This window comes from Anguilla anguilla, chromosome 12 (assembly GCF_013347855.1).
Source record: "Anguilla anguilla isolate fAngAng1 chromosome 12, fAngAng1.pri, whole genome shotgun sequence".
Taxonomy (NCBI): Eukaryota; Metazoa; Chordata; class Actinopteri; order Anguilliformes; family Anguillidae; genus Anguilla; species Anguilla anguilla.
Genome location: NC_049212.1, coordinates 11,088,799 through 11,103,786, shown reverse-complemented (window position 1 = coordinate 11,103,786; position 14,988 = coordinate 11,088,799). Strand labels below are relative to the sequence as shown.

The following is a 14,988-nucleotide window of genomic DNA, read 5'->3' as shown; positions in this document are numbered from 1 at the left end:
ACAGAGGGAGCTCACACTCAAAAGACAAGATCATCAGTCAGTACGCTTCAGTCCTTCAGTCACCGTAAAGAGAACTACACCTGTCCATCGGTGGTGCCTAACGATCGCTGAGAAGACAGCTACTGCAGCCCTAGTCCCGTGATACAGGGTTACACACACATAAGTGAGATGACTTGCGACGTCAATCGAAAAGAAAAAGAAAAACAGGCAGATTTAAACCGGAGGCGCTGAAAAGCAAGCAGACGGGTACAGACGAGAAGAACAGACACGCCACACTCACCCTCTCTCTTCTTCTTGCGCTCTTTCGCTCTCCTGTTCCTGGTGACCCTGCGGGTTCCTCTCCCCTCCCTGCCGCCGTGGCGACGCGAGGAGGGTGTCGAGCGCTTGCTCGCGCCCTTCTCCGATTCGCTCGAGGCGAAGGCGCTTTCACTCTCCGAGTCTGCCACAGAACACACAAACCGCATTAAATTACCCACTTCTGATACACTGTCACTGTACAAAAAACAGTACATAACAGTATAAAAATACTGTGATATGAATTTTAGGCCTCATCACACCCATCCCCCCTAAACCCCTTTTTTTGGGTGATGCATGGACAGTCCACACTGCCACGGTCTTGATACAATACCAGACTGTACAGCTCCTCACACATTGAAACCCAATGACATCATCAGTATGAGCCACCCCAACGCAGAGCAGCGGCTGAATTTGAGGAGGCCACGGGGCCACAGTCTCACCAGGCGTGGACTCCACGTTGCTCCCTGAGGTCTCAGATGCAGCTTTGGCAGGGCTCTGATAGGAGGCGGAGTCAGAGGAGGAGGAGGGGCTGCTCTGGCCCCTCCTCTTCCTGGAACTCTCCTTGGCAGACACTTTGGCTGAGGTAGATTTCGTGCAAGTCTTAGACGACGTTTCCGTTTTTTCCTGAGTTTTCACGCCGGTCCTCTTCTGGCTAAAAGGTACAAAGAGAGGAACAGGAAGGAAGTGCATCTTTAGGCAGCTGGTCATCCCCATCACAGCAATTCACAATCTCAATCTGTAAAATTCCCGTAAATTTCAAAGACGATTCTCCACGATGTCACTTAAATTCCTGAACTGAATGAAGAGAAACAGAACAGATCCTAACTCTGGTTGCCATGGCAATAAGAGACAAAGGTCCCTTGGGCTGACAGGTGGCCCAAAATGGCTGCCACGGTTCCCCTCTCTCAGTCTGTCTGTTTCATGTCATCAAGTGGCATCTTTCTCTCAATCATCTCTGTGCTGCTCTCCTGGCCACTCCGGAACCTTTCCGTGGCCGACGAGACGGTGCCACGGGCACTGTCGTACGGGCAGTCACCCCGGGGGGGAACCCGGTTAGGAGGCGGGCGCGTGCCTGTGCGTGGCCGGGGTGGACTCCGGGGGCTGCAGCCTCTTCCTGCACCTCTGGCTGCGGCGCAGCCTCTCGCCGGTCTTCACCGCCGTCCTGTAGTCCGACGTGATGGTCCGGATGCGCTCCTCGAAGAGCGCCGACAGGCGCAGGGTCATGCTGTAGATCTGCGGGGGAACGGAGAGGACGGGACGGGACAGGACGGCCGTAAGGAGACAGGAGGACGCTTTCTTTTAACACGCTTTGCACCAGCTTGGCGCAGACTTAATCACATGCCGATTTCTAAGGTTGCCACTTTCCCCCATGATAAGCCTCTTGTTATTCTGCAAACATTCCCTTGGTTCTGGGCTCATCTTATGATGTGTCGTGTGATGTGAATTTCGCCCTAAGGGCCTTGGAATCAGTGCTGATGAAGAGATTTCAGCAAACAAATATTATCTGATAAGAGAGAAGGTAAAAAAAAAAAAAAGAAAAAAAAAAGGGGGGGGTGGAAAATTTAACAGCAAAAGGAGTGAGAGCGTTACCTTTGACCTCTTGTTGGGCGTGTACGCTTTGGCGTTGACGAAGATCAGCCGGGCGTCCTTGCACATCTCCGAGGGGTTGTCGTACTGGTCCTGCTCCAGGGCCTTCCTCACCGTTTGGAAATCCATCGGCGTGTCGATGATGTTCAGGTAGTCCTGAAACCCAAACGGAAGCGTTTCCATCCGCGTCTTCTCGTTAAGGGGACGCGAGCGTAGCGGGGTTCATGAAGGGCTGAGAAACGGCTCGTGGTATACCCGCGCATAGCAAGCAGTGTAGTATAATGGCTAAGGAGTTTGTCTTGTAACCTAAAGGTCGCAGGTTCGATTCCCGAGTAGGACACTGCCGTTGTACCCTTGAGCAAGGTACTTAACCTGCATTGCTTCAGTATACATCCAGCTGTATAACTGGAAACAATGTAAGTCGCTAAATGCCTGTAATGTAATGTAACGCATCGGTGCTGAGCTGGGCGGGGAACTCACCCCGTTTACTGCCCATTACATTACAGGCGTTTAGCACACACTCTTACACAACTTCTCGCATAGTTTTTACATTGCATCCATTTATACAACTGGATGTATCCAGAAGCAACGCAGGTTAAGTACCTTGGCTCAAGGGTACAACGGCAGTATCCTTACCCAGGATTTGAACCCATGACCTTTCGGGTTACAAGCCCACTTGGTTACCCTCTGCGCTGCGGGTCTCTTACCGGGTAGTCGTTGGGGTCGACGGGCTGGCGGAAGGGCTCCGAGTCCTCGCACTCGAAGATGTAGTCCAGCAGCCGCTTGCAGTCGTCCTTCCAGGCGTCGCGGTCCCGCACCACCTCCATGGCCTGCGGGGTTTGGGATGTCAGCGTCAGCCACAGACACGCCCGACAACCCGGATTAAGACCGTTACACTCCCCCCCCCCAATACACTGCGCATCACACCCAACATGTAGTTTTACACAATGCGCATCCACCATCCTGGATCAAGACCGTTACACCCCCCAAATATTCTGTACATCCCACCCAACATGTAGTTTTACACAATGCGCATACCCCATCCTGGATTAAGACCATTACACCCCCCAAATATTCTGTACATCCCACCCAACATGTAGTTTCACACAATGCGCATACCCCATCCTGGATTAACATTGTTACACCCCCCAAATATTCTGTACATCCCACCCAACATGTAGTTTTACACAATGCGCATCCACCATCCTGGATTAACATTGTTACACCCCTCAAATACTCTGTACATCCCACCCAACATGTAGTTTTACACAATGCGCATACCCCATCCTGGATTAAGACCGTTACACAACTGTTTGACATTTTACAATTAAGCTCTGATATGTATTTGGGTAAACATGATAAAGACACAGATGTGGTCCAGATCGATTCAGTGAATCAGTTCAAATCTCGCTCAGTAGAGGGCACTACTGAGCAAGGGGATTCGGGCGTACCTGTCGCAGCCTGTGTCCGAAGGAGGTGCTGGGCACATCCGGGTCTTCCAGTTCCTGAGAGAGAGAGAGAGGCGAGAGGAGAGAGAGAGAGAGAGAGAGAGAGAGAGGGGCGCATGGTTAGACGGTCTCTGTGAAAGCACACCCGCTCGCAGACGTCTGTGAGGGTACGGCGCGCACGGGGAGCGCAGGGCTTTCCGTACCTCTTCCTCGGAGGAGTCCATGTCCTCCACGGAGTGGTATATCTCCATGATATCCGTGCAGTCTGGGTCACTGGCGCGAAAAAAAAGCCACAGAACAACCAGGTCTAAGTGGTTTACGAACACGCTCTGCAATCCAGGGGGGCTTCTATAGGCCTCTGCAACGGCTTAGCGATGATTTATCAATGAATATTACGTCAATGAAATTATTTGTATCACAGAATGTTGAAAATAAGTAATTTCAAGTGTTTAGTCTGTCATATAGTACAACTGACACGACAACGCATTGCCATGTTAAAAAGATTTTTTTTGTTTGGAATAGGGGGTGGGGGGGGGGGGGGGGGGGGGGAGAACAGAATGCGTTAACTGTGCTCTCAATCTGAAGAACAGACCCATTTTCAAGGCATCAATCCTTCCACTAAGACAAACGCTTCTTCCATGCAGTGATACTGACTAAAGCAAATACGAGCATCAGTGTGCAGAACCCAGAAGTGGGCTGTACACTGATGCTCATGAGCAATACAGGTGGAAGTGATTCCATTTCCGACAGACTGACTTTAGAAATGAGGGGGGGGCTAAAAAGCGGCCCGGGGAAGGGGGCGGGGTCAGGTCTCACTTGATGAACCGGAGGAGGGCTTCGGAGATGATCTTGGCCGAGTGCGCGATCTTGCTCCGGGGCTCGTTGAAGGTCCTGGCGTTGTGGACGATGTACCTCACGTCCCAGACCAGGGCCGAAATCCGCCTGCCGAGGCACAGGTTCAGCAAGTCAGCCACGGCAACGCACCCCATTCCCAAACCCCACGCTGCTCGGCTCGGTTTCGCACCCACCTGTAGAAGCGGTGCAGCAGCCTCAGCCGGATGGTTCCCAGGTCCGTGGGGTACGCCACCACGGTGCAGTACGTGGGGTACTGCACGATGTCCACCGGGCCGGCGAAGGGAGCAGCGATGTCTGTCAACACAGAAAGATGGCGCTAGAGTCCACCGTGCTGCTCTACAGATTCTACAGACTCGCAAAACACTGCTGAACTACTGCGTTCCTCCAGCCCTCTCCCATTCTGAAATACAGGAGAGTTTCCCATTCATTGTTTAGGTCATATTTCGTTCATTTATAGAAGTATGACCAAATTGGAACACTTCAGCTTCAACTACAAGGACAGAGGGGTTTTGCTGGTAAGAATACGGAGTGGAACATTCTCTAGTGGGTTCATGGACCCTGTGCGCATTCTACAGGTGGAGAGGGTAGCCATCAATCAACAGTGATGTCACAAAGGGAGTGTGATGTCATCAGCTCCTCCCACAGCTATAGGAGGCCAGCCCTTGAGCAAGTCCTGAACGCGAGCTGCTTCGCACGAGCTGCCGTTTCAACATGAAATCATTATTATTTTTCAAACCCTGACATCAAATCTCCCACAGAGGGCTGTTAGCTGGGCATGGGGACGGGACGTGTCCACGGTGATGGCACCGGCCCACGGTGACGGGACGTGTCCACGGGGACGGGACTTGCCTACGGTGATGAGCTGGTCGATCCCGGCGATGATGCGCTCGCACTCCTGGTCCCGGCTCCGGGCGCCCCACTCGCCCTCCCGCGGCTTGTACAGGACGTCGCTCATCTCCTCGGCCGTCACCGGGACTCCGCCCCCCACCGACTCGGGCTGCTGGGCTGCGGGACCGATGGCGAGGGAAGGGGGGGGGGGTCAGACTCACCGAACCCCAAAGGAGCCACTCCAGAGCCCCAACCTGAACACCCGTCTGTCATTTACTGCCTCTTACTGAACCTCAGACAACCCATCAGCTGATTTATTTTCCTTAAAAAATAAGCAAAAGCTCTCAGACAGTAAGGGGATCCAGAACTTTGACCTAAAGCACAATCACACCGTGGATGCATTGCGGGTATGTAGTGGGATGTAGCGGGACACAGCAGGGACCATAGAGGGGTGGAGCAGGATGTAGCGGGTGAGTAGCAGGGATGTAGCGGGTGAGTAGCAGGGATGTAGTGGGGGTAGTGTGGGGACATAGCGAGAGTATTGTGGCACGTTGTGGGGACACTGCAGGAGTGTAGCTGAGGCGCTGACGTTGCAGGGCATTGCGGGGACGTTGCAGGGTGTAGCGGAGACATTGCGAGACGTTGCGGGAGTGTAGCATAGCAGGGACCTGGCGTGGGCATTGCAGGGGCATTGCGGGGACGTTGCAGGGTGTAGCGGAGACATTGCGGGAGTGTAGCATAGCAGGGACCTGGCGTGGGCATTGCAGGGGCATTGCGGGGACATTGTGGGGGCGTCCATACCGTCCTCAGGAATGCACTCCACATCCCAGGGGCTCAGCTTCTCTGTTTCTCCGTTGTCCCACCTGCCATCAGCACAAAACAGGGACATGCACACTGGCACTAATTTCATACATACTCAAACTCACTTCATACACACTCAAACTCAATTCATACACACTCAAACTCACTTCCTACACACTAAAACAAATTTCATACACTCCCACACATACGCAAACATACACACTAACAGTCGCTCCACTTGTTCACACGCACGCACACACGCACGCGCACATACACAAATGTACATGCGCACACATACGCGTACGCATGCACGCACACACACACACACACACACGCACACGCACGCCCACACACACACACGCATGCACTCGTGCACACATGCACGCACACACACACGAGCAAGCACACACACACACACACACATGCAGCACACACACACTCACGCAAGCACACACACACACACACACACACACACACACCTGACTTTGAAGCACTGGAAGTGGCTGTCGGGGTACTCGGACTGATATGGCTCCTGATGCACTATGGTCCCAAACCACCAGGCATCATCAATCACAGACCGGAACCTGTCATCTATAAATCAGCACAGAGACACTTTAAGTGCGTTTAACGGGCCATGCAGCCATTTTCAGTGTGGGCAGCATGCGGCCATCTTACTTTTGGGCATCTGACTACTGCGTGGACATCTTGCAAAGGCAGTACACAATGCACGGCCATCTTAACTGTGGGAGACCGACTACTGTGCGGCCATTCTGAGCATGGGCAATGGAACAGGCAGCCATCTTACATACAAGGAGAACATGAGATTCAACATATTGCATTATTACTAAATAAAACAACAAATGTGAAACCCGGGAGCACGTTTTCCAGCTCTCTCCCTACACGTCCCTGTGGACACCATCAGTCCAGGCTGCGTATTCTTAAAGCAGCTCAGGGTAGCAGAGCTGACTCTGGGTCAGTTTGGTCTTTTCGCTCACGCTGGAAGAGCTCAGAACGTGGAGTGGGAAATCTGACCCTGGATCAGTTCCCCCGCAAAGATTCTTTACGAACGCTTACCTGGGCGCCACACGCGCTGTCTGGCCTCATCGTAACTCTGCTTCAGCACCAGGAAGTCGATGACGTCCGGCATGTCATGATATCTGAGGATTGAGAAAAGTAAATTTTACATTTTGACGTCAACAACTGCAATTACTGTTTGATATGCAAACCTTAATATGCAATCTATTTTTATAATGCGCTACATTGCTGACCTTTGTCAAGCCCAATTTGAAAAGCCCAATCATATGTATATTCAGCATCAATTACCACAACTTCCGACATTGTTTCAGGAGGCCAGACAAGCGTATGCTGTTCTGCAGACTACGGGATGTTATCACACCAAGGTCGACAAGACACTTTAGACCTGATTTACCAAGACCTTTAAACGCATGCAAAACGTTTTAGCACACGCAAAACCAACAACATGATCAATGATTGGTCATGGTATTTGTTTTGCACCAATCACTAGCTATGTTACTGGTTTTTGTGTGTGCTAAAGGTTTTGAATACGCTAAAAGCCTCAGCAAAATCAGGCCCTTTGTGTGCAGCTCTATGGGGAGACTTGCAGGTGCCTGATGGACCAGCAGGGGTCCCCAGCGCTCCCCGAGATGCTGCCATCCTGCTGGAGCCCACACTGTGCCACCCCGCAGCGCTGTGGGCCCCTCGGAACTGGCACCGGACCACCGAGCCCTTCCATGAACTAAAACAGGGCTTTATAACGGGCTGAACCCCCCCCGGCACCCCCCCGCCTGGACTTTACCCAGAAGACTGCTGCTAACAGACCAGAGGTGAACATACTTTTCACACTTCAACGCATCTGTTCACAAACCCACGCCTCCAGTGACACTGAGAAGAGCACGTGTTTGTTTTGGGGCACTGGGGGGTAAGTGGGGTTAGGGTAACTGAGGGAGTTAGCTTCATTTTAACCTTTACTTAACCAGGAAAAACCCCACTGAGATTGCAAGGGGCACCTGATATAAAACATGAAGTTACACAGTAAGACAGTAGACAAATTATTTTTGGGGCATTGGGGGGTGGTTTTGGGGCATTGGAAGGTAGTTTTGCGGCACTGGGGGGTGGTTTTGGGGCATTGTGGGGTGGTTTTGGGGGCACTGAGGGGGTTTGGGGGAACTGGGGGGGTTTGGGGGGTACGTACTTGATGGAGAAGGACTTGTCGCTGAGCTTGCCCGTGCCGGGGTCGATGAGAGACAGCTTCAGGCAGCACAGGGTGGGGGGACACACCTCGTACTTGATCCCCGTTATTTTCACAAACTCTTGGTCCTGTTGAAGAAGGTGGGGTCCACGTCAGACACGTCTGAACGGCCCCCCAGTGTCAATGCGAGCTGCTCCCCCCCCCCCCTCACTCATTAAACACTTCTCAACTGTTTTTACAACATGATTTGGAAGACACAGAACATACTGTGCCCGGACGCTGAAGTAGCGCGTGGCAGGTGGAACGTAGGCTAGCGTGCAGCTACGTGCTCTAATAGCGTAGGCTAACGTGCAGCTACTGTACATGCTCTAACGGCATAGGCTAGCGTGCAGCTACGAGCTCTAACGGCGTAGGCCAGCGTGCAGCTATGTGCTCTAACAGCGTAGGCTAGCGTGCAGCTACGTGCTCTAACAGCGTAGGCTAACGTGCAGCTAAGTGCTCTAACGGTGTAGACTAGCGTGCAGCTAAGTGCTCTAACGGCGTAGACTAGCGTGCAGCTAAGTGCTCTAATGGCGTAGGCTAGCGTACGCTACGTGCTTTAACAGCGTAGGCCAGCGTGCAGCTACGTGCTCTAACGGCGTAGACTAGCTTGCAGCTACATGCTCTAATGGCGTAGACTAGCATGCAGCTACGTGCTCTAGCGGCGTAGACTAGCTTGCAGCTACATGCTCTAACGGCGTAGGCTAGCTTGTGGCTACGTGCTTTAACGCCGTAGGCTAGTGTGCAGCTACGTGCTCTAACAGCGTAGGCTAGCGTGCAGCTAAGTGCTCTAACGGTGTAGACTAGCGTGCAGCTACGTGCTCTAACGGCGTAGGCTAGCTTGTGGCTACGTGCTTTAACATCGTAGGCTAGTGTGCAGCTACGTGCTCTAACGGCCCTGGTCAGGGACATGCTACACTCATTTGTGCTGGCTCTGGGTACCAGGGGGGCTGTGCCTTGCCACAATGGGCTTGTAGGCAGCTCCGGGTAAGGGAAAGGAAGACTAGAAGAATGAACAAGTTAAAAAACGAATGTTCTGACCCTCAGCTCCATTCTCCTCCAGGGCTGTTTCTCCAGGTTAATGGGGTACAGCTCGCACCTGGCCACCGCCTCCACGTACGCCTCGTGACCCTGCCGGAAGTATATCACCTGGACAGAGCGGGGAGGAGGGAAGGAGGGAGGGAGGGAGCAGGACAGGCAGAACAGAAACAGTAAGGAATGACAAGCCACTGTCGATGACTGTTTAGAAGTGAAAAAACAGTCGGATCCGTTTGTTAAATGTGGGGGGGGGGGGAGGCGGGGGGATTACCTCGTCACCCATCTGGGGGACGAAGGGAGACTTGCGGGGAAAGACGTCGGTGATCCAGGGGGAGGGGCGGAACTCGTTGGACACCTCTCTGTTGATGGACGGTCTGACGCTCCGTCGCTGCGCGTGAGAACAGAACAGCGTTTAAACCGGAGCGGAACACAGAGATTGAGATTTTCATACGTAACCGTGTCAGATACAAATACAGACAGTGCAGTCTCGCCACAGGTCCTAGTACTTTAGGGTCAGAACAGTGGTATTTTCTGTAGCTTCGGAATATAAACCACGACCCCCCAAACCACGATTTGGTTTTAAATCCAAATACACTCAGATGGATTCAGGTGAAGTCTGGGTGGGCCGACTGCGGTGGTGATTTTTAAAAAGGCAGAATAAATGGAGCCCTGTGTGACGTTGCACTGTGTGCAGCTACCTAGCCTTGTAGTCCCTCAGCTCGTTCTCTCTATGAGGCCAAGCAGCCACCGGAGGCCCTTTTCCTCACCCTGGGCGTCCTGCTCTTCGGCTTCTTCTGCTTGCGAGGTTGAGGAGTACGATGCTCTTCGTCCTGCTGCTGCTGCTCCTCCTCTTCCTCCTCCGCCTCCTCCACCGACACGCTGAGCTGGCGCCGGACGCGTCTCCGTGACGACAGGGGCATGGCCGGCCGGAGGTTGATCCCGACGTCCGCGGTCCAGTCGGAGTACTCGCTGGAGGAATGGCTAGCGGGAGAACACGGCGTCGTTAGCCCGCCCCGGCCAATCAGAAGCCGGACGCTCCGAACGCACAAACCAATTGGACGGCTGCCTGAAATAGTTGCTCTTTGAATAGGCGGTTTTTTTTTTTTGGAATGTCCCCGCTCTAGAACAGCATTTTTCAAAAGTGGCGCCGTGAGTTCCCTCTAGGGGATGCCTCGAAATTTAAGTTACGTTTAAAATGAAAGACGTGACAAGACTAATAAATCATTCAGAGAATGAAAAAAAAACTGATTTCAATTCATAACAGAGCATTTGTAAGCTTGTACTGCACATATTAGAACTTGTCTGAACTCGGCCCTCCACGTGTGCAACCCATGCCTGCACAGATCTCCTGTCAGGACACACATACAGTACGCTTGGTCAAATCTTTCAGAACTACCAATTTCTATGTTTTAGCTAGACTAACGATGTGTTTTTTTTTTGTTTTTTTTGTAATTTTACCACAGAAAGTAAGATTAATGAAGAGAAATTGTAAAGTTATAAAAAAAAATCTCCTGCCCCTGCCCCTCCTGCTAGACTCGTTTTGATCGTATAAAGCCCAAGCAAAACGAAGCGTAAGGGCAATGATCTCGGGAGGCTCGAACCCTGATCTCCACTGCGAGAGGCTGTCATCACAGACTCGACGTCGGGGAGGCCGCACGTCACCCACGGCGTTGAGTTTACTCTGAGGGCCTAGACCTCAGTTTTAGAAGAAACCGGGCCTCCTGGTTCCGCGCGCGGAACGACGCAAAAGCCCTCGGGCTTGAGGGAACGCGTGCATGCGGGTCGGCCCAGAGAGAGAGTTCCGGGAGGGGAGAGGAGCAGAGGCAGAGGGGGAGGGGGAGGGGGAGGGAGAGGTCCGCACCTGGAGCTGTCGCTGCGCCACTCCTCGTCGTTGGACGACTCCATGTCGCTACATTCCATCTCATTGTCCTGGAGGAGGAGGAGGAGGAGAGGAAGACGCTGCATCACGCCCATAACAGCCACTTATACGTTTTCTAAATGCACAGCACGTACATCGACAGCGCCTCCTGCTGCAGGGGCTGGGTACTGAACTCTATGGGCCTTAGACTGGTCAAAGCTATACTAGTGACCTATTGGTGGCTGAATATACAGCAAGACAATACAAGATCAACCAAGACAAAGGTGAAGAAAAAATAACACAGCACAACCAAAACAGTCCACAAACTAATCATTTTTAGACCGCAATGTATGAACTTTTTATGGAAGACAGACATTACACCGAATCACACAAATCTCGGTATGTGTCCAAAGGAAAATACCGGAAACACATTTACCTTGTTTGGTGTACCTCGTATGGTCTTGCCTGCGTTGTATATATATATATTTTGTTTTTACAGAATCCCAGTAATCAGTCATTTTTTACAGTAATCAACCTGAGACCCATCCGAGATGCAGCCCAGTACCCAGCCTGCTCACTAGGTGGTGCTGTTTTCCATAAGACGATCCATAAAAGAGTGTAGGAACTTACAGATGAATGTAAACATATTATGGACAGTCAAAATCAGTAAGTGGGCAGATGCATTTTTCCACACTGCCAGCAGGGGGAGGTTAAATTCTGATGCTCTAAACCGTTTGTGGCTGGTAGGCTTCTACAGTGTGCCGACAGACTTGCATTATTCTCAGTGTGTATGAAGAGCACGTTTCCTGCAGTAGAGATTCACAACGCGAAGCTTCCATACCTGGGGTTCATGATTTTGGGCTGTTAAAATTTTAAAAAATTTAACTTTTACACCCGCAGAGTTCAGAAAGGGGGGGGGGAGGGTTGGGTGAGGCGTGTGAGAGGAAAGGCGGGGCACCCGTTCCGCACGCGCTCAGTGCGGCCGTTACCTCGGAGGTGGCGGTCTCCTCGCCCTCCTCGCAGGAGAACTCGATGAAGCTCTGGAGGTTTCTGAGCCGCTGCTTGCGAGACGGCGGCCGCTTGGTGCAGGGCACGTCCTCGTCAGAGTCGTCCTGAGGCATGGTGGGTAATGTAGTCAGTTTTTGCTGGCAGGTGCCCTGTTGTACTACGCTCGTCATCCACTTCTCTAGCTCTTTTCCCCTCAGCCCTCCCACCATTCAATCCCTTCCCTCATTCACTTCCTTCTTTATGGAAAGTTACATCCTTCAATTATCATAAACCAATTTCAATGAACCGTTCAGAGTATAGCAGTTCAAATATTTTGGGCAGCGTGTGCACTCAATTCCTCGCAATCGTTTCACTGAACTGCCCTGAGACGATCTCTATTGTGGCATGAATTAACATTACATCGCACGTTACTCATGCGGAATGTCTCTGGAAATGAGGGCCTAGAGGCCCGACATTCACCCTGAGACTCCCGTGTGTCACCTGGCGCCTCTTTGCGTTGAACAGAGCCATCTCCTCCTCGCCCTTCATCACCCGGAACTCCTCCTGCGCGCTGAAATACAGGAAACACCACAGGCCACTTAAATACAGCGCACACCCACAGTCCCAAAGGTCCAGCTTCTGGAGGCCCGTTACCTGCGGGGGCGTGGCCTTACCTGCAGGCGCTGGGCGGGAGCTCAGACCCGTTACCTGCGAGGGCGGGGGCGGGGCCTCACCTGTAGGCGCTGGGCGGGAGCTCGGGCACCACCACGCGGCGGCGCCAGGCCTGCAGGTCCCTCTCGGTGGCCATCTGGCTGCGCGGCGCGTTCTGGTGCATCTGGCGCACGCCCTCCACCTGCCCGCTGCGGCGGAGGCCCACGTTGGACGGCGACTGGACGTCGATGCTCGCGCTCGTCGACACTGTAACCGAGCGACCGACACGCGCGTCAGAACCGGCCCGCGCTCCCAGCCCGTGACGCGGCAACCCCCACGGGGGACGGGATGGCGTACCTCTGCGGGGGGTGCCGAGCCGAGCCGGGGCGGGGCCGGGGGCGGGGACGTGGGCGACGGCCGGGGCGGGGCCCGGAGGCCCCCCCCGCTGGTCCTGCTGCTCCTGCAGCTGGCGGATGGCCTCGTCAAGGACGCTGCGCTGGGCGGCGGCGGCCGCCTCCTCCTGCTCCGTGGTCTGCTGGCTGATCACCTGCTCCACCACCTCGCCGTCACCTGGAGCGGAGCGGAGAGAGGCGTGAGACTCCGCCCCCTGCAGGGCCGCACAACGTGAGACTCCGCCCCCCGCAGGGCCGCAAGGAGCCAGAGAAAAAACAAATCTCCCCCCCACCCTACTCACAACCCTGCTGTGCTTCGCCATTCACTGCTAGTCACACACACACTTCTTTCCTCAGGCCACTTAAACACACACAGCAACACGCACATTACTGCGTAATCACTGTGCGCACACAAGCGTGTTTACTGAATATATAGACATTCACAGAACACAGAAGGACCCAGACCCTATTATGACAACCACCTGAGATCTACGTTAGACCCCAAATGGCTGACAGAACTTTTAAGTCCAATTCAATAGGGTAGACAGTGGCATGACATCACAGCTGCTCCAAAATATGAAAATCAGGCATAGCACATGGTTGAAAGACATACGTCAGGAATCGAAGGAAATGCACACATCAGCAAATAATACTAAATAATGTGTCGTAATGCACTGCAGCGATGTTCTTCGCCCCGTTTTGAATAGCTGGGTTACTGGCCACTCTGCTAATCCCCCGTTAGCTTCTGCAATACGACCTTCAAGTCATCATTCAGTCAAAGCATGTTTGTATAATGTAAACTTCTTGCTAACTACAAGCAAGTAAGAACTTACTTACACCTACAACTTTTTCAAATTGCTCGTTTATTCTAGTCTTTTACATTACTATGGTTTTACCATTACTATGGATCAGTTTGCACCAGTAATTTGAGGTTCCACCGAGATTCAAAAATGTATAAGGGCGAGTGAGGAAAGTCTCGTTTGTCTGAATTATTTGTTTTAAACTGTGACCTAGGACAAGAGCTGGTCAGTTAGCTTGCTAGTCTATAGAGCTTGGTGGTCTGGAGAACCATATTACTCTTATTTGGTGGTCAGCAGAATTATTTTGATTGGTGGTCTGAATATGACACAGGCGGAATCCTGAACAGCACAAGAACTGATCCTTCACAGAAGGATAAATGAAAAACGTACCGCTGGCAAACTGCAGATTTGTTGATGACAAATTGTCGATTTGTCAGGTCAAATTTCAAAACAAATGAACCTCTCGTAGTAATTTTAAAGTTTCAGTATACTGTATAATTTCTTTTTTATTGCTTCTAGTCTTCTATCTTTTTTATTTTTCTTCCTTTATGCCTTCATTCCTTTCATTTTTTCCTCCCATTTCACATAATTGTGTTTTTAACTGCAATTCTACAGTCTTTTACGCCTGTGTGAAGCACTTTGAATTGCCACTGTGTTTGAAAGGTGCTATATAAATAAACTTCTTGCCTTGCCTTAATATCTTCGGGGGATGCCATTATGTGGTGCTTACCCTTTAAAATACACTACACTGCAGGTAAAATGTAAGGTGTGACACTTAGGCTTGGTATATTTTTAAAAGCCACAGTTCAGGGTGGTAGGTCCAACAGTCACATTTTTAATGATAATCCAGTGTTTGCCAGCATTTCCCCTTCCTAGCTTGGTTCCCAACGTCAGCTTGGATTCAGAGTGTGAATTATCTTGGATTTCTCCAGTATGGCTCTTTTCAATATCGCGCTCATTTGTGCATCCGCGTTCTCGAGGTTCTCGATCTCGATGTTCAGGCAGGGTTTCCGCCAGTGTATTGCAAGCCCGGCGGGCAACCGGGCCTAAATTGACCCCCCGCCGGGCCTAAGCATCGGGGATTATTATTTTATTTTTTTTAACGTATTTTTAATATGTTTTTTAAAGTAGTTACAGTGGGGCGGCTCGGTTGGAAAGCTCACCAGCGACATCTGTTGGTTAAAACGTGAACGCACTA

The 14,988-nt window shown here is 51.9% G+C and overlaps 1 protein-coding gene across 2 annotated transcripts in view; it reads right to left on the bottom strand.

Moving 5' to 3' along the window:
• Window positions 1-14,988, bottom strand: part of brwd1 (bromodomain and WD repeat domain containing 1) — a 35,904-nt gene that overhangs the window by 4,102 nt on the left and 16,814 nt on the right. Inside the window, exons 18-39 of one of the 2 annotated variants that reach the window (XM_035384668.1) lie at window positions 12,956-13,168; window positions 12,682-12,865; window positions 12,428-12,518; window positions 11,950-12,072; window positions 10,964-11,031; window positions 9,870-10,083; window positions 9,374-9,490; window positions 9,106-9,213; window positions 8,029-8,153; window positions 6,891-6,973; window positions 6,296-6,407; window positions 5,817-5,878; window positions 5,037-5,192; window positions 4,361-4,481; window positions 4,149-4,274; window positions 3,536-3,605; window positions 3,336-3,389; window positions 2,592-2,714; window positions 1,888-2,040; window positions 1,370-1,530; window positions 738-949; window positions 281-439 (exon numbers count right to left, since the gene is read on the bottom strand). In XM_035384668.1, the coding sequence (XP_035240559.1) occupies window positions 281-439; window positions 738-949; window positions 1,370-1,530; window positions 1,888-2,040; window positions 2,592-2,714; window positions 3,336-3,389; window positions 3,536-3,605; window positions 4,149-4,274; window positions 4,361-4,481; window positions 5,037-5,192; window positions 5,817-5,878; window positions 6,296-6,407; window positions 6,891-6,973; window positions 8,029-8,153; window positions 9,106-9,213; window positions 9,374-9,490; window positions 9,870-10,083; window positions 10,964-11,031; window positions 11,950-12,072; window positions 12,428-12,518; window positions 12,682-12,865; window positions 12,956-13,168 (2,835 nt within the window). The remainder of the gene's footprint in view (window positions 1-280; window positions 440-737; window positions 950-1,369; window positions 1,531-1,887; window positions 2,041-2,591; window positions 2,715-3,335; window positions 3,390-3,535; window positions 3,606-4,148; window positions 4,275-4,360; window positions 4,482-5,036; window positions 5,193-5,816; window positions 5,879-6,295; window positions 6,408-6,890; window positions 6,974-8,028; window positions 8,154-9,105; window positions 9,214-9,373; window positions 9,491-9,869; window positions 10,084-10,963; window positions 11,032-11,949; window positions 12,073-12,427; window positions 12,519-12,681; window positions 12,866-12,955; window positions 13,169-14,988) is intronic. The other variant, XM_035384669.1, reaches the window with a different exon arrangement.